This window comes from Cantharellus anzutake (assembly GCF_015039405.1).
Source record: "Cantharellus anzutake strain C23 chromosome Unknown EI90scaffold_118, whole genome shotgun sequence".
Lineage (NCBI taxonomy): Eukaryota > Fungi > Basidiomycota > Agaricomycetes > Cantharellales > Hydnaceae > Cantharellus > Cantharellus anzutake.
This window is the reverse complement of record NW_024067068.1, coordinates 20,034-44,736: the sequence shown is the minus strand read 5'-3', so window position 1 is coordinate 44,736 and position 24,703 is coordinate 20,034. Positions and strand designations below refer to the sequence as shown.

Below are 24,703 nucleotides of genomic sequence, written 5' to 3'. Positions count from 1 at the left end.
TCCATCCACCGTCGATTGGATCGCAAGAGGCGATCAAGTTCGTCTGTCATCTTGGATAAAAGTTGCGGGGCAGATTCGAGCGCGGGCCTATCAGACTCATTTGAAGTGCCGAAACCGAGGCTAAGAGCGTGCACAAAACAGCCCATCGCCATAGATCTCAGACACCATCGATTCTATCGCCAGAAACCCAAGAAGTCCTCGAGTGGATGTGGTGAAAACCCAAAAATGGACTCAAGCGCGAAGTGCCAAAGTCATTCCTCAACGGAAATCGAAATGGCAACTTCAGTGGGCGCTAAAGGCGATGATGGCGAGCTATTTGGCGCATCCTTGACAGCGAAAGACAGCCATGATGTCTTTCCATCGGCTGTAGAACCGCTGTCCGACCACAGCGAGAGAATGAGGCAATTTGCTGCCTCGGATTGGTTTGACGAGATTCTCGAAGGATATGGAATTGGAAAGGAAAGAGAGGGAACCGACGGCGAAGATGAAGCAGGAATGAGCCCTAAGGATAAGGGTTATGGTCAGAATGATGACGCTTCAAGGGGGAAATTAGAGGTTAATGAAGGCAAGGTCGCACCTGTGCCAACCTCGTGGAATCGCCATATTCATCCCACAACAAATACTCTGATCCCTGATCAGGATCGATCTTCCACATTCACTCCATTATCCAAACCATTCCAAACATCCGGATCGACAGCGATGATGCCGGATCCGCGAACACTGGCTTGCCATGTCAACGGCAGCCTGCCCATCCGCCCCTATCCAATCCCGAAAGAGAAATCGACGTCGTACTTGAAGGGAAGGGCCATGAAGGCCAAGGATCTATCAGAGGATGATCATTCAGTGGGCGAAGAAATCATGGATGGAGCGAAATTGACACACCGATTGACAAGAGACAAGAAACCCGCACCGCATACAACCGGAGAACCTCAGAGTCGTCGAGGGGAGACAAGATTGAGGGAAACCTCAAACCGGGGAGCAAAGATCGTCGAGATCAATGCGGAATGTCGATCGAAAACACCGATCAGTGCGCGAATGCGCAAGGGCCGAGTTAGATTTGCTGAAAAGCAGAATCAGTAGGCCGATCCACGGGGATAACAGCTTAAGGCTGTTTGAGGGTGAATGAAGATGCTCACCGATTTCAAACCCCGTTTTATCTTTTATCTTTTATCTTGCTTTTTGTTGTTTCTTCGACAACGTCTCACATTGGACTTGTGTGATCTGGGCGTCCATTTTTTGGATAGCAGGATTTCAGCTTATTGCTAACAATGACTCTGGAGGAGCCATTGGAAACTCACCTGGACTAGTTCCAGTGGGCGCACACGTAGTGGGCGTGTTGGAGGAACCGTGTGCTATGGGAGGCCGGACGAGTTTTCGTACAGCCACATTCCCACATCCGGGTGAGGAACTCGCCCGGACAGCCACATTCCCGCGGTAGCGTGACTACTTAGTCACAACACCTTTTCTCTTTTATATTATTTCGGACTAATCCGTGCCAGGCCACGGACATATTCATTCATTTGAATTCATTTCCTTTTCCCTCAGTTCTTCACGCATATTGGCTGAGACTGAGTCATTACTCATAGTCCAGCTCCGAGATCATAAGTCGCTCATTAACAAAGTCGCGATCTAGTTTACTAATGTCTACAACAAGCCGTACCAACATATAATCGAGCTCTTGGTTATGCCTCGCTAGGGAAATCATGCATTGTCGGGAGAGGTGACAAAGTTTCCACAATGTGGGCCCAAAAACGACGAATTGAATTTAGGGACTTATCCTTCGTCTGGGTAGGAGTGTTTGAATTTCATGGCTCTCACTATTGAGCTGAAGTAGCTGTGGACTCAAATCCCCGAGCACGTCACAAAACGTCGCTTGTGAGAACATGCGTCACCTCGTTGACCTTGTCTCAGATAGCGGTGCTTACATGGATGCTGCCTTGGCACCGACCTCTTTTACTACACTCAAATTATTGCTCTCGCTTCGGTCTCTTCAGTATGTGGCCGATTTCCCTATGGTACGTACGCATTCCCGTCGTTGGGCCATCATCGATCGCAGTTGCAAGCTCGCAAGGTCAATCGACGACGATGACTAACCGAACTCCGGCCGTCCATACCTCTGACCTTTGTACAATACATCGCAGCTCGAATACCATGAATTGAGTGGTAATTTATGCAGGGAAGAGTCTGGTATTTAGCATCGTGAAACGTATATTGTAATTTACAATGAAAAAAATATCACGAAAACAATGGTAAATGGTCAAAAACCAGACCAAAAATGGTTTTTTACGGCCATTTACTTCCCACAGTGAGTCGTTTAAGCAAAGTCCCTGAGAGAAGCCGGACAATGTGGCAGTTTGTTGGGCGTGCTATTGCTGAAGTGAAACGATTGATCCAATTTCCTGACGGAGCACTTGTGGGGAATGTTTAAATGTTCCTACTGACGTGTGTAAGATAACGGAGAGTGGGTGGTGTTTCAAAGTTAAATCGTTCTGGGCAGCACGAAAGAGCGTTGACCCCATACGTGTATCCGAGCTTGAATATTTGCCTCAAAATGCCTTCTGGGGCTGTCTCATGTCCCCGTTATATCCGAGCAATATGATCGGGAGTAATTGGTTATATTTGATGTGGATTACTTCAATTTCCAGCGTCGGACATTTCCTGGGGATAATGGTAATACCCAAGCTTCCAGTGCAAGGTCTTGGAAGGTCTCCAAACCTCACAATTCATGGCAACTTATTTTTTCGCAACCTCCCGAAATTGTTCCCAGCCATCTCTAATCATATCTGCGAAAATCTCGCCCATAAGTGCAAGCGTGCACCTTGGATATGCAAAGATTGTTACCGGTTTTTTATTTCTCCTTAGACACTGGAGTATCCTTTATAATCTCTGAGGGATGGCCCCCCCAGCCCCTTAAGCGCATACACTCGAAGCTGAGGCAAGCACTCCTTGGTTCATGTTACGGTACCTACTGACGCCACGCACATTACCTGCCCAGTATAATAGCAGGATTTCTCCAAAAGTCACAATGCGATTCTGGATTGCTTTTGTCGCAATCGCTTTAGTTCCGGTTGTCGCAGCTGACTTCTACTACGGCTACGCCTGGTGCGACCCCCCGAGCGGACCTGGCACTCTTGAAACTCATGCGATTATCCTCCCCGCGAACCAGAGTGAGCCGAAGTCCAAAATGGATTTTGCTCCTGCTTAACCAATATATATTTGCCCAACAGACAATTGCCCCACTGCAACGGGCTGGTGGTCCCAGTACTACAAGCAGCAGTCCAAAAGTGTATGGAACTGGACAATCGCCGCGCAGCTTTGCGGTGCTACCGTTACGGTGGCAATTGGCAACTTTGCCGAGGTTCAACCCTTTTGGAATAGCTCAGATGGAGGAAGTGGAGAATGTTCCCACTGGCTTCCTGGCTCGCCGGACGGCACGCAAGTAATGCGGTGCAGCAAAGAATGGCGTCCATGGGGCACAGTACGATGCATCTACGTGGCCCGCGGCATCTGCGACTCGTACTTGTGCAAGTGACCAATGTAGAAGTCCAAAATTTTCGGCATCTGGGACGCGCGCTAGCTGCCTTGTCACAAGACCTGTTTATGTTCAGAGCCAGAGAGTACTGTAAAATACGCTCGGAATGATGATTGCCATTTTCATAATTCAGAGATTGCGTTTCAGAGCACCGTGGTCGGTGCATGACGTCATGACCATACAACTCAAACCTGGTCACCTCCCTTGATTAGAGGGATCGCCACGCCGTTCTGAGCCTCGCCAAGCTTGAGGCGACAGAAGTTGTTTCGTCGAACGCGTCTCTGACTCTGAACACCTTAAGGCCCAGTTACCCACCTCTCGAAGTCAAGACTCCCAGCCCGTGCCGCCTTTCGCGGCTTCGGTGAATAGCGTCAGCTCAGAAATATAACAAAAATCCATACATGAACCTCTAACTGGATCATATCGAAAATAAGACATCCGCTGCATCAGAGGTCCGCGGCGCCCCGTGGGAGTCCGCGGAGCGAGGATGGGTTCCTATTCCCTCGATAGGGCCTCAAGCATATATAACTGACTAACCTAGGGAGAACACTGGCACAGCATGGCAGTACTCTGGGAGTTGGGGGGGGCGAAACCGGATTTGTTGATGAAGTTCGGGGAAAAAATGTATGTGGGATCTCCATGCTTAGCCTGTATAAAGTGTGCACGATTGCCATCTTGGAGTAATTTGAAATTGGGATCGAGCATTAAATTGGCAGGTGTCTTGGCTTCGAGCGGTGAGGGAGGTCTACATCAGCTCTTATCTCAGTGTTCTGTCAAGATGACATATACTTCTTCTATAACATCGGATATATAGCAACATCAGCACACTGAACTTCAATGTGGCCCGAGACCGTTACATATCAAGAATCAATTCGTCCGAAGGAAACCTCCTTGACAGGATATATATGTCCCGCGATCCTTTGCGCACCCGCAGCTTGAACTAACGAATGCTCTCTGTACTCCTGAATTCCCCCGGTCCTCGCTTTCAATATCTGCCGGCAGTGATCAATATCATAGCAACAGGAATGGAGCCAAAGGACTAGAACAAAAACCCTGGAATTAGAGCCCGAGCGATAGTCATGGATACAATATTGAATGAAGGTATCATCATGTGTGAAATAGTTGGCATACCGTGCAAGAACGAGGGGCAGAAAGAATAAGGCTACAGTACTAGTGCGATGAGCGAATCAATGTCAACTTGGAAATAAGCAAGATATGCTGTAACTGTTAAGGTGTTGGGTGTGCTCGTTTCTATTGAGAATCGTCTAGTTTTGAGGTGGCGCATCTATCGAACAGTTGCGAGAGTGGACAAGGAAGGCTCACGTACTCTCCGACATTTTTCTACTGTATCCTTTGCTCTCTTTTGCAATACTGCAAAGATTAGCTAGGACGTGCTCCGACGACGGCAGCTCTCAGCACGATGTCCCAAGATCTCCGTGATTTCATCCTCTGAGTCAACATATGTCGAGGTGGGCACAATCCCTCCCTTGAGTCGTGGGCTACCCTGTCATCATCGAATAGTGAAGTCATCGTGGAGGAAAGTACCCGCTCAGCAGATAATGTCTCTTGAAGACGGGTCCAGCACGTGCTCAAGAGTGCTCGCATTAGCGTTCAAGCGAGACGACACGGACTTCAGAGGTAGAGTAGCCAGAATGGTTCAGACAAATATGCTGACCAGAATCAGATTTGGGTTGCCTCGAGCGATGGACACCCTACTTAAAGGCTGAATGGGCAAAATATAAGGAATGTATAGGGACCAAGACTGGGGCAAGTAGCTCGTTCCGTCACACAATTGGATCCTGAGATTTACTTTGTGGTGGGGTGTACGTCTTTGTGAAATCCTCCAGCGTTGTTTCTGCGCATATCGCTAGCCTTGTTACGTGGTGGATTAGCATCTTACCTACACCAAGGATTGGACGCCTCCTCAAAGGGGTTCCCCTTTAATGAACCGTCCTCGCGAGACTCGAATAATTGCTCCCCCTTCAGAGCAAGGAATGTAGGGCCCGGCCCACTGCCATTGAATCTGATTCTCATGCTCTAAAGCAGGGGCTGGCTCGATCATGCTCATGAGCCGCTCTTTCGGAGAAGTCAAGCTCCAAGTCCGTCAGATTGTGGCACCACCCGGTAATGAAGTTACAATTATGATCTGTGAGGAACGACGCGTGAGTCGTAAGGCAAGCCGGCGAACGAGCTCCAGCCCTTGCGACCCGAGCGATTGCGCCCAAGACGTGTAGTTGGTGGCACATTTTTGTTCCCACGGACGCGAGATCGGCGAGGTTGGAAGAGGGCGCAGTTTGAGTGGCCGTGCACAGCGTGGGAACAAATCCAAACCTCGTTTCCGGTAACCAGCTTCTCTTTAAGCTTGTTCACCCATCGACTACCGAAAGAATGGTGTCCTTCGTACAGCATATTACATAGACTCGCATCGCCGAACTTCCTTCCATGTCTTTGCAAACCCTCCATCTGGACGTGCTGGTAGAAATATTAACCTATCTCGAAGTCTGCGATATTCTTGCACTGCAGCGTGTGAGCCTCAGATTAACATCCACATGTATGTATCAATTCCAACTACCGGATAAACAGGCTTGCAAGGATATTAGAGACGTTACCCGACTTCATGCAGTATGGAAGAATGTCTTGGAAAAGCAGATAATTCCCTCTGGCGAATCGCTTTCATTGCCGTCTGGCGTTCCTCTATCCGATCTCTCTGTAAGCGAACTTAAACAAGCCGCAATTTATGCAGCACGCCTCCAACGCAATTGGGCATCTGGAGATCCAAGGGTGTTTGCCTATGCTGGGTTCTCCGTAGCAGTACCCTCTGCTCACGTCCAGATTGCTTTCTTCTTACCTGGTCGGGGCGGGAAGTATTTATTGACCATTAGTGATGATAATTCTGTGTCAATATGGCATTTGGAACCGAATATAAGTAGACGGAGGATTAGAAGCCGGAAGATTCTAATCTGGAGGACATCAGGGGCAATCGCTGATGCGGTTCCTAACAGTGACAGTGGAGACCGCGCGACGATAGCTCTATCCCACATTGCGAACCAGTATGTCCTCGTATTAATCATTCCAGCCATAAATTTATGCTGACTGTCTCCAGGCGTCAATATATGACTCTGTACAATATAACCTTTTCTGAGAACGATAAAGGGCAAGCTTCAGCACATTACGAACAAATATTCGAAGAGGAATTGCCTGGTCGACTGAAGGTTCTCCGTGGGGACCTGATCGGGTTGTATGGGGGATCGAACTTTAGGGGATATTTGTTTAATTATCGACGCCAGGTGATGATAGAACTGAAGGGTGCTCAGCCAATAACCCAGTTTGTCAGTGGGATGTCTTGCCACTCTACGTGCTTTAAACTTATATCTCCTTGCCTCCCTTCCATGACAGCGCGGCACACTTGGATTCTTGGCCATGGAAGTTCTCAGCGATTGTGTGATAATAATTCAACCTTTCAGCGTCGATATCTTCGCACTTCCTGATATCGCATGGAATACGGAGCCTCAACTTCCAGGAAAAGATAGTGTGTTCCAAGCGCAACTGATCTCTTCGGCCTCCCGACCCCAAATCGCGGATTGGCAATCTGGGACCATCATTCCATACTGTGCTCCATATCCTGTACAACGCACAAGTCCTCCCTCTCAACCTATCTCCATTCTTATCCGCGAAAAGAGGGGAAAGCTCCATATCATAAACCATTTTTACGTTTACAATCCACCGAAGTATGACCTCAATCTGCCCGCTCACCTCTCAATTGATGCTGCGAGCCCTGGGTCATTCATGGAAACCCCCCTTTTCGTGGCCCAACATCGTGCTGGCGTGCACCCGCATCTTTTCTGTGACATTGTGGCATCTCCAAGAAGCGGAAGAGGGCTTTGGTTAGAGAATATCATCTCGCCTGGAATGACTCGATCAGTGGGACGACTTTTTCTCTTCAATATGGGTGAAAGTATTGTAGACGGCTTTCCCTTGAGCGATATTGGACTATTCGATAATAGCGAGTCCACTTGTAGAGGGGCAAAGGTTGGGGCCAGCAATTTGCCGGATGGTGCGAGGAATTGTTCGTATTGCTCCTTTGATGATGGAACTGGGAGGGTGGTTGTAGTAACCCACGATGGACGCATTCGCGTTCTGCAGTTTGGCATTGCATGAATCGACACTCCAGGCATGGTAATAGCACATATGATACATTCGTTCATTTTTTCACTACGACAAAACCTTGCAAATGGGACGTGATCCCCTTTGGTTTTCAGGGGTTTCCCAGGCTAGCCTTCGTGCGCGGACCATTTGGTGCAGAGTCGTCCAGACCATGAAATGGGAATAAGAGGAAATGCAATGCATCCCCAATTGAGAGCTGCATCTTGCCTGGACACCAGTGAAAGAAGTGTGACGTTGATAGTGACGTCCTCAACTTCAGCGTGCACGCAATCCTGCGTGCACTGCCGGTATCTAGCTACGCTTTCCGGTTCATCTTATGCAATGTACAGAAAGGCTTTTCACGCTTCACCCCTGAAATAGACATGTCCGTGTTACCAGCAACAGTAATAGTGTGTTATGCTAGAACATGTTACTGCATCGCTAATCCAAGCGAAGCGCCAAACAGGTACCTAGCTATACAGTGTTGAATCTCAACAACTTTATAAAAAATAGTCCCTACTCTAGCAAGACCTGTGTCACGACTTGCTACACAATCAAATTCCGAAACGAGTAGGAGCATGATGAAAATGATGGAAACGCTAAAAAGTGGTGGACAATCAGGGAATACAAACTGAGCCATGATTGCGCCACTTCCAAAAATTCTAAATACTACAGAAGAATGAAACGATCAAGCCTCGGGATGGTCACTTTATTCCTCCTAGGGTTGGGATGGGGGGGTTCTAGACACGCGACGAATTGCGCATTCGCGGCTGAGATCCCGTATCGCATGAGTCCGCACTTGGTTCCGTCACATAACTGTGACCAGAGCAAGGCCAACCAACCCCCCAACCACACCTCTCATGAACGCGCCGGTGTTCGAGCTTCTGCCTCTACTGCCACCTCGAGGAGTAGGAGTGGGAGTGGGAGTGGAGAAATGTTGGGTCGTAGAGGTGTTGACCGTAGAAGTAGGGAAGGTTGTTGTTGTCAGATCTGTGCCTCCCGATAGAGTCAGCGTGGGGGTTGTGGTGGTGGTGGAAGATGTCGTGTTCAATGACAATGACCGCGAACTTTCGGGTGCGTCTATCGGGACGATCCATGGAGCATAATAGGCATTTCAGAAAAAAGAAAGACGAATGTTACATACCGCCAATTTGCATCGCAATCTCTATGTTGAATCTAGGGAATGCAATTGTTAGAATAGTACTCTCAAACCGGGGTGAAATGATCTCACAGTCCACCGTAGCTGGAAGGCTTAAGATAAGCCCAGCGGGGCACAAGAGTGCCACTAGGAATCAATGACGGGTTGTACTCACCCTCGGTGGTCGAGATATTGGTGCAGTCGATCGTCCAAGCCGGATACCTGGGTTACGGATGAGAATCATCGTTAGCACTTGTGAAGATCGACATACGATATGAATGTCCGGTTCTGGCATGCCCCACACGCCGACATTAGCTCGTACACAATGGAGGTGCAAGCGCCTATGAAAATTTGAGATTTTTGAGCGAAAGCAAATTCAATCGGGTCGTAGACAGACTGGAGCACGCACAATAGTTTGGAGCATTTGTCTCGCTACCCTTCACCGGACCTTGGTTGTCTGCTGAGCACATAAAGTCCGGGTAAATGGTGTTACGCGCTCACCAATATAGTGATATCCCGGCGGGAGGGAGACCACAATCGATCCTAATCGTGGTGAAGTCAGTAGATGCAAAAAGCGAACAACGAGCCCAGATCCAATCCGTACCCCCGTCACACACTGCTTGGAGTTCTGACGCAACCTTACACGGGTTTTCTCTGATAATCATTCCAGTTGCATAAAGGCGACCACTGACAACTGACAGTCGGTAACTCACTTGGCACTATTCAACGCCTGGAGAAGTGAGGAGTCTTTGAGCGGCCCTGGAACAGATATAGCCTCTCAATATTCCACCTACCCAGTTAAAGCTGGGGAGACAGGTGGCGTTCGTCTGCAAGAAATTCCAAGGTGATGGACAACGTCAATCTTCTCTTGATAAGGCTAGTTTTCAAGAAAGACGTACATCTTGCGCTAACACTTTGTCCGCTCCATACGCTAGAAAGAGCAAAGAGAAAAGAAGCGTTTGACATACAATTGAATCCATCGTGATATGAGGCCAAGATGAGTGGGCCGCTCGTGATTGAGAAGACGACATCCTTCAGTTCAGGTATTTACCACGACACGTCCAGGAACCAAAAAGCCGAAGCTACCAAGGCCTAGGGGATGAAAGGAGAGATTCCGGCGAAGGTCATTCGGCCTTATATGAATGTGTCTTGAAGGGAATTCCAATATGGGAAGGAGTATTGGATCTGAAAGCCGTGATATTACTGCCTGATTCTATCATCAACCGCCTCGTCAAACAACGCCTATCAAGCGCAGACCGAGCACTGTCCTGGAACCCCAAGTACCGAGCCAAAAGACGAGCCTCTGGACAAGCGCCTGCATGAGTTGGCACACCTTTCGTGTGCTTGGCATGCCTTGCAATGTGCTTGGCGTGCCTTGCGTGATGGGAAGAGGCCTAAAATTGGAATCTGGCTCGGCTCGGCTGATAAAGCGGTCAGATGTTCAAGCGGTATGTAAATCCTCTTGCAAAAAAGCCCAAGTACTGAAGCCCGATTGAGCGCCCGATTTGGATGTCCGTGCGGGTCATGTGTAATTGTCCAAAAATGGTAGCAAACACTCGACATCCATTTTCCTAAATAGTGAAATCACATGACCCTACTGGCCATCGGAGCACGGCAAACTCCATAGCACTGGCCCGATAGATTCAATTCGCCAAGCAAATTACATTGGTATCCTTCTCTTCGGGTTGGATCATCAGCATCAGCTTGTCCATTTCAGAGACGTGACAATAGCAACGGACTAGGGGGCCTCAAGGCCTTGACTCCCACAACAAAGTGGATGAACGTTCGGTTCTTTGATAGTGGAAAGCGTCTTACTCGGGGAAAGTGCTCTAGAGACGTCGCATGCCCTCATGTCATGATATCACTCCCACGCTCCCACATTTCCAAATGTCTTTGAGCTCTCCACTATACCACTCTCAACTGCCAATTCCATTCTAGCCATAGTACAAGCTTGCTAATGTATGTCGAGTAACGGCCACAGTTCGAGGCCATTGAACCTGGTGTGACAGTCCGGTTGACTCACTCCAAATTCATTATTACTCAGAACTCTCGGAGGCGCACGACGACCCACTGGCCTAACCGGGCTTTATCCTGTTGTGGCTGGGATCCTGCCCAATATGTTGCGTCCCAGAGCCTCGGCGGGCTCTCATCTCCCCTCGAACTATCCCGAGTGAAATAACGCATTGTTACATTGGGGTCACCTGCTCCGCTGAGGGGAGAGAAGCATAATTCAATCCTTCCTAGGGGCGATCGAAACAAAAAGAAGTGTGGATAGTGACGTCCTCAACTTCAGCGTGCATGCAATCCTGCATGCACTGCCAGTATCTAGCTACGCTTTCCGGTTCATCTTATGCAATGTACAGAAAGGCATTTCACGCTTCACCCCTTGAAATAGACATGTCCGTGGTACCAGTAACAGTAATAGTGTGCTATGCTAGATTGAACATGTTACTGCATCGCCAATCCAAGCGAAGCGCCAAACAGGGTACCTAGCTATACAGTGTTGAATCTCAACAACTTTACAAAAAATAGTCCCTACTCTAGCAAGACCTGTGTCACGACTTGCTACACAATCAAATTCCGAAACGAGTAGGAGCATGATGAAAATGATGGAAACGCTAAAAAGTGGTGGACAATCAGGGAGTACAAACTGAGCCATGATTGCGCCACTTCCAAAAATTCTAAATACTACAGAAGAATGAAACGATCAAGCCTCAGGATGGTCACTTTATTCTTCCTAGGGTTGGGAGGGGGGGGGGTTCTAGACACGCGACGGGTTACGCATTCGCGGCTAGGACCCCGTATCGCACGAGTTCGAAGGGTCCGCACTTGGTCCCATCACATAACTGGGATCAGAGCAAGGCCAACCAACCCCCCAACCACACCTCTCATGAACGCGCCGGTGTTCAAGCTTCTGCCTCTACTGCCACCTCGAGAAGTAGTCGTGGGGGTGGAAGTGGCGATCGTAGGAGTGCTGACCGTGGAAGTGGAGAAGGGTGTTGTTGTCGGAGCTGGGGTTCCCGAGGGCACACCCACCGCGGAAGTCGTGGAGGTTGTGGTAGTGGAAGATGTCGTGTTCAATGACAATGACCGCGAACTTTCGGGTGCGTCTATCGGGACCATCCATAAAGCACAATAGGGATTTCAGGGAAAAGAAAGACGAATGTCACGTACCGCCAATTTGCTTCGCAATCTCTATGTTGAATCTGGGAGAATCCAACTGTTAGAATAGTACTATATCTCAAACCGGGTGAAATGATCTCACAGTCCACCGTAGCTGGAAGGCTTAAGATAAGCCCAGCGGGGCACAAGAGTGCCACTAGGAATCAATGACGGGTTGTACACACCCTCCTTGGTCGAGATATTGGTGCAGTCAATCGTCCAAGCCGGATACCTGGGTTACGCATGAGAATCATCGTTAGCACTTGTGAAGATCGACATACGATATGAATGTCCGGTTCTGACATGCCCCACACGCCGACATTAGCTCGTACACAATGGAGGTGCAAGTGCCTATGAAAATTTGAGATTCTGAGCGAAAGCAAATTCAATCGGGTCGTAGATAGACTGGAGTACGCACAATAGTTTGGGCCATTTGTCTCACTACCCTTCACCGGACCTTGGTTGTCTGCTGAGCACATAAAGTCCGGGTAAATGGTGTTACACTCTCACCAATATAGTGATAGTCCGGCGGGAGGGACGTCACATCCCATCCTAATTGTGGTGAAGTCAGTAGATGCAAAAAGCGAACAATGAGCCTAGATCCAATCCTCACCCCCGCCACACACTGCTTGGAGTTCTGACGCAACCTTACACGGGTTTTCTCTGATAATCATTACAGCTGCATGAAAGCGACCACTGACAACTGACAGTCAGTAACTCACTTGGCACTATTCAACGCCTGGACAAGTGAGGGGTCTTTGAGCGGCTCTGGAACAGATATAGCTCGATATACCACCTACCCAGTTAAAGCTGGGGAGACAAGTGACATTCGTCTGCAAGAAATTCCAAGGTGATGGACAACATCAATCTTCTCTTGATAAAGCTGGTTTTCAAGAAAGACGTACATTTTGCGCTAACACTTTGTCCGCTCCATACGCTAGAAACAGCAAAGAGAAAAGAAGTGTTTGACAGAGAATTGAATCCATCGTGAGATGAGGCCAAGATGAGTGGGCCGCTCGTGATTGAGAAGACGACATCCTTGAGCGCTGGAAGCTACCAAGGCCTGGGGGATGAAAGGGGACATTCCAGCGAAGGTCATTCGGCCTTATATGAATGTATCTTGAAGGGTATTCCAATATGGGCAGGAGTATTAGATCTGGAAACTGTGATGTAGCTGATTCTATCGACCCGCCTCATCAAACAACGCCTGTCAAATGCAGACCGAGCACTTGCCTGGAACCCAAGTACCGAGTCAAAAGACGAGCCTCTGGACAAGCGCCTGCATGAGTTGGGACACCTTGCATGTGCTTGGCACGACTTGTATGTGCTTGGCGTGCCTTGCATAGTGCTCGGCTCCGAATTCGAGTACTTATGGGGAGTAATGGGAAGAGGCCCAAAATTGGAATGACAAACAATCTGGTTCGGCTCGGCTGATAGAGCGGTCAGATGTTCAGCAGTCTCTTGCAAAAAGGCCCAAGTACTGAAGCCCGATTGACCGCCCGATTTAGATGCATGTCTGTGCGGGTCATGTAATTCTCCAAAAATGGTACCAAACACTTGACATTCATTTTCCTAAATAGGGAGATCACATGACCATACTGGCACGCGCCGATTTCCTTTCGGAGTCGGAGCACGGCAAACACCATAAGCACTGCCCGACAGATTCAATTCGCCAAGCAAATGACTTACTTACATTTGTATCCTTCTCTTCGGTGGTATCTGCCTATCTCTTTCTCTTCGAGTCGGATCATCAGCATCAGCTTGTCCACTTCAGAGATGTGACAACAGCAACGGGCTAGGGGGCCTCAAGGACTTGACTTCCACAACAAAGTGGATGACCGTTCGGTTCCTTGAAAGTTGATATAGTGGAAGCGACTTACTCGGGGAAAGTGCTTAGATCCAGAGACGTCGCATGCCCTCATGTCATGATATCACTGGTTAGTTGCTCTTTTCAAGTCCCTGTATTCAATTCAGCTCTCTCTCTCCACACGCTTCCAAACTCTTGGTTTGGATATCCACTCTATTCGGGCTGCAGCAATGCAAGTTTGGCTAAAGTAATTACCTTGGTTTCACGGTGGAGGTCTTATTGCTCGTCTAGAGTCCAATGTGCATCTATCAGTGTTCATGATGGGAATTGACTTCCCCCAGATTCACCTCGGAGGCATTTTCTAAGCTAGCTTCTCTCAGGGGAGTGCGCATTCTTTGGTCTAACTAGGCTTCGCTCTATTTGAAGGAGATTGTAGGTCGCCCCGCGTACCATTGACTCAATCAAATCGAATGTCGACACAGTTATGTCATATGCAAGTCGGACCACGCATCATATTGGAAAAATGACTTTACTTGTTGGAAATGGGAACTGCAGTCTTGTTGACGGTTTCCAGCGGGTATGGCCGCTATGCTCCCTGGGCTTCGGATATACGAGTCGGGTGTCAAAGTGATCTGTGATGCTCTTCACCATTCAAGCGCCCTCCCACCTTCCAAATGTACCTGAGCTCCCTACTATATCACTCTCAACTGCCAATCCCATTCTGACCATAGTACAAGCTTGGCTAATGAACATCGAGTAACGGCCACAGTTCGGAGTGGACAACCCATCGTTCGTCTCGATAACTTAACTAAGGCCATTGAACCTGGTGTGACGGTCCGGTTGACTCAGTCCAAATTCATTTCGCAGTCATTTCTACTCAGAACTCTTGGAGGCACACGGCGACCCACTGGCCTAACCGGGCTTTTATCCCATTGAGGCTGGGATCCTGCCCAATACGTGATGTTGCATCCCAGAGCCTAGGCGGGCATTCACTTCCCCTCCAACAACCCCTATGCCGAGTGAATAACGCATTGTTGCATTGGGGTCACATTTGAACTCACTCGCTGGTTCCCAAGTTGAAGCTCATATGTACATATAATGACGAGATGAATAGATGTAGCGAACGAATGCTTGAAACTTAATGATAGCGACAGGCTTTTACGGTTCGAAGAAACAGACATCCGAGTCTGTCACTATTTTTTGCTTTACAGCAAATTTGCTATCTACGTAGCCAGAAATCGAAATGAGACCAGGTCAAGCACGTACCATTTGTGTGAGAGAAATCGAATTTCTTTCTCTCGCCTCTTTGCATCATCTGCTGACGGAAATAGCAGCGCAACGGCACATAGCTAGCTGATATCATCAACTCACGGCCAACCCTAGTGGACTTTTTCACCAAATCACTTTTATTTTAACAAAGGACAAGCCTCCCTGGTGTTCGGTTCTGCCAGGGAACAATTTGAAGAGGATTTTCAAAAACGGTCCTCCGTGCAAGGGGAGGATCCATGTTTTTATTTTTATCCAAATGGATAGTGAAGATAGATGGACATCCGATGTCGATCACCGCGGCAACCCGTTCCAATGCCCGGTTCTGTTAGCCCCTAAATGCTCCGCGCGTATCAAGGACATTACAGAGAACTGCTGCATAACTCCCTCTCATGCCTTGAGAGTTATCCTCTTCCTCTTCATCCACGAATCAAGGAGCTGACCTCAACACCGGTTGAATCTCAATTTGTGTCTTGTGCATCTATGCCACACGACTAGCCCCACCAGGGACCCGAAGCGTCAATGACGCATGGGAGGATACGATATAACAAACAAGACTACATTGGCTAAAATGCCAATCAGTGGTTCACACTAATATCGGAGGCAGGCTCGAGTGCTGGTGCTAATGCCACCAAGTGCGTGCGTGTAGCCGCTGAGAAAAGATGAGCTAAGTAGTTACAGCGGTGGAAATAAGCCCAGCGAAGCAATATGAGAGGTGCAAGGACGCCAATCGTCCAAGCCATCATGATCGCGCGTTCGCACGAGCGCCCTCGGAGCACTTCCCTGTCCTCAACTTTCGCCAAACCAGTGACTCCGACAGAGGCAGAGTACAAGACAAAGTAGTGCGTCTGTCCCCGTGTTGAACCAAAAGGCGGCAGGGTGTAGTGGGAGAGGGAGGGATCAGAGGGATCAAAAGGTATATATAATACGTATACGGTAACTCCCGCTCTACCGGATCTCGGATCTGGTTGGCTTGCATCAAAAACAGCTCCTGAGGTTGAGCCGTTGCGTCGTTGTGCCGGTTCGGAACACGGAAGCAGGCTCCATGAAGTAGATGAAGATTATGTGTGGATTAAAATAGTAGGCTCATATGTAGGTCAGCCATGAAATGAGTCAACAAATAACGCTGACGAATTGAACCACAGCGCTCACTGTGATGTTGCTTGGATGCCTTCCCACACACAACTCCTACAGTCCTGGGGAAAGTGTAAGGCAGTGGTGACATCATGGGTGATGTTACGAAATGGTTGGGGTATTGCAAGGTGGGATCGTGTACGGATCAGAGAAGATACTAGGATAGGCAGGATCGAGTGCTGTAATTGAACAAGTCCTTTGAAGTGCCGGTTACTTCTTGACTCACTTGTGTAGCGTCTATGTACCCAAGATGGGACCAAGAAGGCATTTCACCAATGAAAGCACGAACCATGAGTGCCCTCACAAGATTCCCCTCGAAAACGAGATTCCCTTTCGGGCATAGGGGGATTCGGAGGCCAGGCTCCGCCCAGTTACCAATTCGAAGCAATTGCCCCCACGCAAATTGGGTCACCTTCTTCGTTGTCAATAAGCCAAAACAGTCAAGGCGTGCGTTTAGTCAACGATGATCCATCGTGACCTGGCCTTGCGGAAGGGCAGAACTTTCGTCCCTTTGACAGAATGGGCTTTCCTAGAATCCCAGACGGCAAAAACCCCTGGGTATGGGAGCAAAGGCGCAACTGCACCGGGAAGACTGTGGAACCTCATAACCAATTCTCACGACGCGAAGGAATAGAAAGGGAAAAAAAACCACGTTTTTCTAGGCCAATTCAATTTGCCCATTGAGTACTTCCCTTTTTGAGATCTTCCCCCAAAACCCCAAGCAGAAATTTAGTATTCGTATAAAATACTTGTGGTCCCTTCAGCACGGCCTTGTTCTCTTCTCTCCTCCTTAGAGCAACCTCTCCCCTCCCTTTTCCTTTCCTCTCCGTTAGAAAATAGAAAAAAGATGACCGACGCTACGCTCAGGCAGCGTTCGAATCGCAAGGGTCAGGTCCAAACGGACACTGAACTCGAGACCTTCGTCGTCCCCAATCTCACCATCAAGGACCTCTTGAGTGTCATCCCGTAAGCCTATCATCCCCAAACTACCTCCCACACTCGCCAGCTAACCAAAAAAAATTCATACCCACTGTGTCAAAGTCCTCACTGCTTTGAGCGCAGCACCCTCCGCTCATTCTCCTATGTCTTCATGGACATAATAATCATAGCTGCCCTCGTCAACGCCTTCCAAACAGCCGATCCATACATCTCCCCAGAACACATTTCTCTCCCACACCCTTCCCTGTATCGGATCGCTAAATTCTGCCTCTGGACGTTCTATGGATTCTGCGTTGGTTTGCCTGCGACCGGATTGTGGGTTCTTGCCCATGAATGTGGCCATCAGGCCTTTTCGCCCAGCAAGACGATCAACAATGCTGTTGGATGGGTTTTGCATTCTTCGTGAGTCCCAACTTTCTCATGTTGTGTTCGCGTTTGGATATTGCGTATCGTTCTGGAGGCTGACCCACATCTTCATTGCCTTCCCGCAGCCTCGGTGTTCCATTCCACTCGTGGCGTATCTCTGTGAGTACGATCCTTCCAGTTCCTCTATCGCGTTCGCACACACACGTCGCGTGTTCCCCAATTTGCTGTTTTTGCATCCGGCTCGGAGACAAGACTTCTCCCCAACGAATTCTACACATCCTTCTTACATAAAAAGAGTTGCCATCACAGCCTACTTACGTTTGCCCTCACCTTCGTATATAGCACGCTAAACACCATGCTCATACCGGCCACATGACCGAGGACCAAGTCTTCGTCCCCAAAACCCGATCAAACCATCCTTATGGCGTTCCCAAATTCAATAAAGAAGGCGAAGACCTCCAAGGTTCCCACGTCTCCATTGGAGTCCAGAACCAACTTTGGGAAGCTCTAGGTGACTCACCCATCAGTGCCGTCCTATGGTCCACGGCGCAGCTTTCACTTGGTTGGCCCTTGTATTTGACGATCAATTCGAGCGGTCAAAAGTGGTATCCTCGTGGAACGAACCATTTCAATCCCTGGGCGAGGGCGTTATTCAAGACGACCGAGTTGGGACAGATTTTGATTTCGGATGTGGGAGTGGCGCTTTGGTTGGCTGGGATGTGGTATGGTGCCAAGACGTATGGATTGCATAACATGCTTTCGTATTACTTCGTTCCGTATCTTTGGGTTAACCAGTGGGTTTTGTTCGCCTCGACACTTTTTTACCATGTTAATGGGCGTTCTTCCTCATCTGTGTAGCTGGCTTGTGATGATCACTTTCCTCCAACACACCGACCCTCTCCTTCCTCATTACCGTGGCAACGCATTCACCTTCCCCGCGGAGCCCTTTCCACTTTCGACCGCAGTCTCATGGGAGGCCCAGGCATCCTAGGAAGCATCATGGGCTGGTTCGGAGCCACCCTCACACACGGCATCTCAGAGACCCACGTCTGCCATCACGTCTCTTCCAAAATTCCCCATTACAACGCTTGGGAAGCGAACGCTGCGTTGAGGAAGAGGATCTCGCAGGAAGGAATCGATTTGGATGGTGGTCCCGGCACCTGGGGCGAGGTAGTAAGGATCATTCAGGAGTGCAAGTTTGTGGAGGATGAAGGGGACGTGGTGTTTTATAAGAATGCGAGAGGGTTTGCGAAGAGGGTCGCTGTGTTCAAGGAGCAGAGCGCTTCGGCTTCTGATTCGGGGATTGATGTTGATGAGGAAGGGGATAAGAAGACTGCTTGAGAAAGTGTGCGGTTTCTTGTGTGGTTGTTCTGCTTTGATGATTACATAGGTCTTGCTTTTTTTTTTATCCCCACTGCTCCTTATGAATCCTTTCACGTCCTCCTTCATCCTCTCAGACTCTTCAGTGGTGTGGGCGCAGGTGGTCGTTGACACCGAGTTACCTGATCACTTTCCTCGTCGCACATTGTATGCATGCACCCCTGGTGATAATTCTTTTCGCCGTGCATGTCACTTTTCCTCATGCATTTATTTCTGTAGATGATTAGATTGAGAAGAAAATATATCTCCTTTTCCCCGCTGAGCTCGAGAGTCAAATCTGAGTGCGTCGACATTCTTAGCGGTGATTGCATGTAGCCGCGCGCCTCAATGTGAATTCATTTGAAGGACTCCCTCGTGATTTATACTAGCGCGGTACAACCAAGTACAACTTCCTATCCCCTCACAGCCTCTTTCGCCTTACTACCAGCTTGCTACCACCAATAACGGATAGTGGATGTTTGTGGAAATGTTAAGGCATGCTACGCCTGTCAATTGCAAATGAGAGAAATGCTCAGGTGTGGAATCCAATAACGTTCCTTGTCTCACCCTCGTGCCACCTTCAAAGCTCCCTCCACAAGAACCTCTGGGTTATCCCCCCTTCAGGGCTTCTGCTGAGCCACTCTCTTCACAAAACCTTTGAGCCACCCCTCTCGGGGATTCCACCAGCCATCCTTGGGGGCCTTCCCCTACGAGAACCCCTGAGCTGTGCTTCTCTGAGTTACAGGCCTCCCTTCGGACTTCCAGTCTGGATCCTTTAATCCATACGGCAATTCCGTCTCAGGGTATCCGCCAGCCCTCAAATCTTTCGCGTCCAGATTATTAAACCCTCTCAGTCACGTGAGAGGGCCACTCAGACTGTCATATTGTAGATCTTGCAATAAGAAGGCTGCTTGAGCCGTGTACGGTTCATTATGAAATGCCCTTGCTCGGTGTCCCCTGTCATGATTGGTTTTGCGTCTCTATCCTCACTTCCCGTGAATCCTATCCTTTATCCTCTCGGACTCTGCAGTGGTTGGTCGCTAGGGGTCGTTTTCTTTTCTCTCTATCGTGCATTGCATACATGTACCGTGGTGATAATTCCTTTCGCCATCCATGTCACTTCCCTCACGAGTTTATGATAGTTGAGAAGAAAATACACTTCCTTTGCCGAACTTCAATCCATGAATGTCAACGCTCATCGTTGCGGCTGCGTGCCGCGCGCCTCTTTCCTAATAGGATTCTTTTGAATGCCTGCCTCGTGTTTGACGGGTGCTGGCCTAGTATAAATAACCCCCCACTATGTAAGTAATCTCTCCAGACTTCTTTCGCTATACTACCAGCAATAAACGCACGATGGAATTTTCCCCCCAGCGTCAGGACTGCCTTACCTGTAGAGTGCGAAAGAAAAGATGTCCAGGTCTGGAGCCCAGCGATGAATCTTGTATCGAATGTCGCCGACTCGGTCTCCAATGCGTGAGGTCCCTTTCTAACTCGAATAAGCACCACGCTCAGTGACCTTCAGTTATCCGAAGCCCGCATGAAGCTCTCATTCAAATCACAGGTCCAAGCCACACGGCGGGCGAGATCCGGCCGTCGTTCTGTCGGCCCTATGCCCGTCCACCTTTTCCCCCCCGACTTTTCACTTGCCAGCTCTCTGCCACCCCCCAGCCCTCTGCATGATTCTCCAAGGGAGTTCCATGTTGCACCTGTAGATGAGGTTGAGATGTTGATTGCGTTTGACTGCCCTGATCTCACCCAACATATATCATCGTTGCACCAAGTCGACAAAGGAGGATATTCGCTTGTGTACAAAGGTACATGGGAGCGTGGTTCACCAGACACTCAGTCCCAGGTCAGCAATTGTTTTTGCCCGGCTTCAACTTGCAACTGATTCGAGATGGATCCAGGAAGTTGCTGTCAAAGTGCTTCACGTGTCGGATACAGACCCCGAGGCAAAACGTTGGAAGGTGAGTAGGCCTGTGGAAGGACGATATTACCAAAAATAACACTCGCACTGTAGCGCCTGAAAAGAGAGATGCGAGTATGGTCACGTCTAAGCCATGTGAATCTTGTTCCGCTACTCGGCTATGTGTATTATCAAAATGGCCAGCTTGGCTTCGTCTCTCCATGGTATACAAAAGGGAATGCAATCAACTTCATCAGGAACCATCCTGGTGCCAACAAAGACATGATTGTGCGCATCATTTTGGTTATTTTCTTATTTGAGGAGTTGATGGACATTCCTAAGTGTGTGGACGTGGCCTCAGGATTGGAATATCTTCACTCACAAAACCCATCAATTGTGCATGGTGATGTCAAGGGAGTAAGTGGGTTGCCTACTTTTGGAATTGATATTAAGGTTTTTTTAGCAAAATATTTTGATCACTTCGGATGGACGTGCTTTGATCTGTGATTTCGGCCTGTCGATGATCTTGGACGATAATCCCACTGGATTTACATCTACTGTGATTGGAATGACCATTCGCTTCTCGGCACCTGAATTACTGGATGGGGGTGAGAAGACGGTGGAAACTGATGTTTACGCTTATGGGTGCACTTGCGTTGAGGTGAGAGCTCCAATTTTCGTTAATCGTTAATTCTTACGAGTTTGAGACTTTGACACACAGATATTACTAGGGAAATCACCGTATGAAGATATCCGCAGCGATATGGCTCTGATGAAGGCAATTGCAAGTGGCACGCTGCCCGTCTCTCCTGAACAGCTCAAGGAGTGCGATTCATGCCTCCCTCTTCATATTGTAAATCAATGTTGGAGTAGCAAGCCGTGCGATCGACCAGGGGCTGTGGAATTGGCTAAAGCGTTTAGGGGTGCGTTTGGCTTGTGAAACTTTCGAGGCCAAATTACACCTCTAAAGAGTAGGGGGATTGGAGAGCACTTCGAAATACCACTATCTGCGTCGGAGGACTATCTCCCCCATGGGCTCGACCAACCTGTCCACAGTCATTTTGACTTTAGTCCCTTTTATTTGTGATGCTAATCCATTTTTCGCATCAAACACGATGTCAACACAACACACTTGGTTTGTTATCTTCACTGTGCCACATACATATGTACTTTCCCTTCTCCCCTTTGACTATCAATATCTGCGAATTCGTGGGACCATTGCTTCACTTGTGATGATACACCGAAAAAGTCGTCTGGAATATCGTTATTTTTTATATAACATCTTACCCCAGTCAATCAGTGAGTTTTACTCGCTTCGTTCACGTTCATCGCCTTAATCATGCTGATGTGCGTTCGGTCATTTTCCCCTATCTGTCTAGTTGGCTTGTGATGATCCTTCTTCCAATACGCTGACCCTCTCCTCCCCTCACTACCCCGCAGGCGCATTCACTTTTCCCTGCAGAGCCCTCTCCACTTTCGATCATAACATTATGGGGGACCCCAGGAAGCATCATGGTTGGTTCGGACCCACCCTCACTCTGCATCTCAGAGGCTCACGTCTACCCACGTGTCTCCATATAACGTCTGGGGAGCGAACGCGCGTTGAAGAAGTGGACCACGAAGGGAGGAATCGGTTTGGATGGCGGTCCCGGCACGTGGAGGGAGGTGGCGAAAATCATTCAGGAATGCAAGTTTACGAGGATTTGGTGTTTTACAAGAATGCGAGAGGGTTTGCGAAGAGGGTTGCTGTGTTTAATGAGCAGAGCGCTTCCTGCCTCCGATTTGGGGATCGATGTTGATGAGGTTTTGCATCTATCGGACGCATCGACCGTTCTCTTTCGTCTATCGTGCATTGCATACCCCACGAGTTCATTTCCGTAGTTGATAGATTGAGAAGGACTTTTTGCTGAGTTCCAGCCCTTGCATGTGGACGTTCGGCTTTGTGGTAATTGCGTACAGCCGCCCGCGCCTCTTCCCTGATGGGGATTCATTTGAATGCCTCTGTTTGATAGCTGTGCTAGACTGGCAGTGGTATAAGACACGTACCTTACTAGCCTACTAGCCTGGCCTGGCCCCTTCAACCTCCCCAACTTCCTTTCGCTAGACCAGGAATAACGCAAGATGGAAGTTTCTAGGTTGGATCGGAGGGGTGGATCGGGGAAGTGCTATGCCTGTATGATGATGGGGAAAAAATGCGTCAGGCTGCCTAATGTCGTCTCCTGCCACCAATGTGCTCGATACCATATCGCTTGTCCGGGACGCAGTCCCCTTCCGACTCAAGTAAGCACCGCGCCCACTCAAATTTCCAGATGAACCAGATACTATGTCTGCGCACTCACACCCATGTATAGGATGGATGGACGCTTGATGAAGTCCGTAACGAAGTCAGATCGTGGATGGCAAGCCGACCAAAGCGGGAGAACGCCGCGATATTAAATTTGGCAGAGATTTTCAAGCGATATGAGCCCCCCCGCCCCTTACCTGCTGACCCGTCGCCCACCGACCATCTGCCCACTGACCGTTCCGTCCTCTCTGGGCTACAAGCCAAGTTTCGGGCCCCCAGCCCTTTGCATGCCGACCTTCCACCAAACCAGGACAACAATCCTCAAAAATCTTGTACCTCTTCATCTCGGAGGAGCGCGGGTCGGGTTCTCGGCGGCTATGAAAGAGGTTTGGCCAGAAATCCCCTTGCGACTCTTCCCCAGCCCTCTACATATCATCCAACCGAGAGTCGTGTCGATCCTGTAGTTGAGGAGGGTATTAATTGCCCTGATCTCGCCCCATATATCTCCTTAGTGCGCCAAGTTGCCGTAGGAGGATACTCGCTTGTGTACCAAGCCGAATGGGAGCGTGATTCGCCAGACATTCGGTCCCAGGTCAGCGAACATCTCCCCCAAGCAACCGATTCGGAATACACTAGTCAGGAAGTCGCCGTGAAATTGCTCCACGTGTCGGATACAAAGGATTTGGACCCCGAGACGAAAAGCTGGAAGGTAAAGTAGACCTGAGCAAGGACGATAGTGCCAAAGTAAATAACGCCTCAGGTACTGTAGCATCTGAGACGAGAGATACGAGTATGGTCACGTCTAATGCACGTCAATGTTGTTCCGCTGCTCGGCTATGTGCATTGTCAAAATGGCCAGCTTGGCTTCGTCTCTCCATGGTATCCAGAAGGGAATGTAATCGACTTCATCAAGAATCATCCTGATGCTAATAGAGACATGATCGTGCGTGTTATGCCTTTTATTTTTGAGGCTAGGAGGATTGATGAACATTTCTCAAGTGTGCCGATGTAGCATCAGGATTGGAACATCTTCATTCACAAAACCCATCGATCGTGCATGGAGATATCAAGGGAGTAAGTGATTTACTTGCTATTGGGATGGTTGGGATTCTGATATTAGAGTCTTTCAGCACAATATTCTGATCACTTCGGATGGACATGCTTTGATCTGTGATTTCGGCCTGTCGAGGATTTTGGACGACAACCCCACTGGGCTTACATCTACAGTGGTTGGAATGACCCTTCGCTTCTCAGCTCCAGAGTTACTACATAGTGAAAGGAAGACAGTGGAAACCGACGTTTATGCTTATGGGTGTGCTTGCATTGAGGTGAGAGCTCTAACTCTCATTTATCGTTAGTTTTAGTTTTGAGACTTTTTCCGCTCAGATCTTACTAGAGAAGATGCCGTATGAAGGTATCCGCCACGAAGGGCCCCTCGTAATGGCGATTGAAAATGGCACTCCGCCTATCTCTCCCCAACAACTTAAAGAGTGTAACTCACTCCTTCCACTTCGTATGTTAAGTAGATGTTGGAAGAAGGAACCGTCCAGACGACCACGGGCTGAAGAATTGGCCGAAGCATTTCGAGGCGCGTTCGTGAGCCATGCATGAACTCGTGCACGTCTTGATCGGCTGCGGGGGTGAAGCTCATGATCGTTATATTTTGC

At 48.9% G+C, this 24,703-nt stretch overlaps 10 protein-coding genes across 10 annotated transcripts; 7 read left to right on the top strand and 3 right to left on the bottom strand.

Annotated features, from left to right (window-relative positions):
- Positions 1-699: 699 nt before the first annotated feature.
- EI90DRAFT_3021555 (uncharacterized protein) lies at positions 700-1,080 on the top strand (the record flags this gene model as incomplete). The annotated part of the gene is made up of 1 exon (XM_039057671.1): positions 700-1,080. One exon carries the CDS (start codon positions 700-702, stop codon positions 1,078-1,080), a length of 381 nt encoding a protein of 126 aa, XP_038909142.1.
- A 1,538-nt stretch (positions 1,081-2,618) lies between these two features.
- Positions 2,619-3,651, top strand: EI90DRAFT_3293650 (uncharacterized protein). The gene is made up of 3 exons (XM_039067394.1): positions 2,619-2,935; positions 2,996-3,167; positions 3,228-3,651. The coding sequence occupies exons 2-3, from the start codon at positions 3,026-3,028 to the stop codon at positions 3,530-3,532; spliced, it is 447 nt and encodes a 148-aa protein (XP_038909141.1). The 5' UTR covers positions 2,619-2,935; positions 2,996-3,025; the 3' UTR covers positions 3,533-3,651.
- Positions 3,652-7,153: 3,502 nt separating this feature from the next.
- On the bottom strand, positions 7,154-7,744 carry EI90DRAFT_3086295 (uncharacterized protein; the record flags this gene model as incomplete). The annotated part of the gene is made up of 2 exons (XM_039062191.1): positions 7,541-7,744; positions 7,154-7,481 (listed from the first exon to the last, which is right to left on the bottom strand). Coding segments are annotated over exons 1-2 (252 nt in total), but the record flags the coding sequence as incomplete, so codon positions are not given.
- A 316-nt stretch (positions 7,745-8,060) lies between these two features.
- EI90DRAFT_3086289 (uncharacterized protein) lies at positions 8,061-10,332 on the bottom strand. Its single transcript, XM_039062190.1, has 10 exons — positions 9,713-10,332; positions 9,608-9,640; positions 9,527-9,543; positions 9,418-9,467; positions 9,315-9,356; positions 9,223-9,261; positions 9,085-9,154; positions 8,907-9,035; positions 8,820-8,851; positions 8,061-8,755 (listed from the first exon to the last, which is right to left on the bottom strand). The coding sequence occupies exons 1-10, from the start codon at positions 9,842-9,844 to the stop codon at positions 8,484-8,486; spliced, it is 816 nt and encodes a 271-aa protein (XP_038909139.1). The 5' UTR covers positions 9,845-10,332; the 3' UTR covers positions 8,061-8,483.
- Positions 10,333-11,651: 1,319 nt separating this feature from the next.
- Positions 11,652-12,961, bottom strand: EI90DRAFT_3021551 (uncharacterized protein; the record flags this gene model as incomplete). The annotated part of the gene is made up of 10 exons (XM_039057670.1): positions 11,652-11,923; positions 11,988-12,019; positions 12,079-12,207; positions 12,257-12,326; positions 12,394-12,441; positions 12,486-12,527; positions 12,589-12,671; positions 12,698-12,714; positions 12,776-12,808; positions 12,881-12,961. The coding sequence occupies 10 exons, from the start codon at positions 12,959-12,961 to the stop codon at positions 11,652-11,654; spliced, it is 807 nt and encodes a 268-aa protein (XP_038909138.1).
- A 2,831-nt stretch (positions 12,962-15,792) lies between these two features.
- EI90DRAFT_3021550 (uncharacterized protein) lies at positions 15,793-16,816 on the top strand (the record flags this gene model as incomplete). The annotated part of the gene is made up of 4 exons (XM_039057669.1): positions 15,793-15,890; positions 16,194-16,363; positions 16,417-16,629; positions 16,701-16,816. 4 exons carry the CDS (start codon positions 15,793-15,795, stop codon positions 16,814-16,816), a joined length of 597 nt encoding a protein of 198 aa, XP_038909137.1.
- A 407-nt stretch (positions 16,817-17,223) lies between these two features.
- Positions 17,224-18,958, top strand: EI90DRAFT_3086269 (oleoyl phosphatidylcholine delta-12/delta-14 desaturase). The gene is made up of 5 exons (XM_039062189.1): positions 17,224-17,523; positions 17,613-17,646; positions 17,830-18,281; positions 18,346-18,401; positions 18,431-18,958. Exons 1-5 carry the CDS (start codon positions 17,273-17,275, stop codon positions 18,826-18,828), a joined length of 1,191 nt encoding a protein of 396 aa, XP_038909136.1. The 5' UTR covers positions 17,224-17,272; the 3' UTR covers positions 18,829-18,958.
- Positions 18,959-20,455: 1,497 nt separating this feature from the next.
- Positions 20,456-21,692, top strand: EI90DRAFT_3021548 (kinase-like domain-containing protein; the record flags this gene model as incomplete). Its single annotated transcript, XM_039057668.1, has 5 exons — positions 20,456-20,698; positions 20,754-20,813; positions 20,867-21,169; positions 21,216-21,413; positions 21,474-21,692. The coding sequence occupies 5 exons, from the start codon at positions 20,456-20,458 to the stop codon at positions 21,690-21,692; spliced, it is 1,023 nt and encodes a 340-aa protein (XP_038909135.1).
- A 453-nt stretch (positions 21,693-22,145) lies between these two features.
- EI90DRAFT_3086261 (uncharacterized protein) lies at positions 22,146-22,730 on the top strand. The gene has a single exon (XM_039062188.1). It carries the CDS (start codon positions 22,243-22,245, stop codon positions 22,549-22,551), a length of 309 nt encoding a protein of 102 aa, XP_038909134.1. The 5' UTR covers positions 22,146-22,242; the 3' UTR covers positions 22,552-22,730.
- Positions 22,731-23,814: 1,084 nt separating this feature from the next.
- EI90DRAFT_2944641 (kinase-like domain-containing protein) lies at positions 23,815-24,394 on the top strand (the record flags this gene model as incomplete). The annotated part of the gene is made up of 3 exons (XM_039055315.1): positions 23,815-23,985; positions 24,036-24,110; positions 24,167-24,394. Coding segments are annotated over 3 exons (474 nt in total), but the record flags the coding sequence as incomplete, so codon positions are not given.
- Positions 24,395-24,703: the final 309 nt, after the last annotated feature.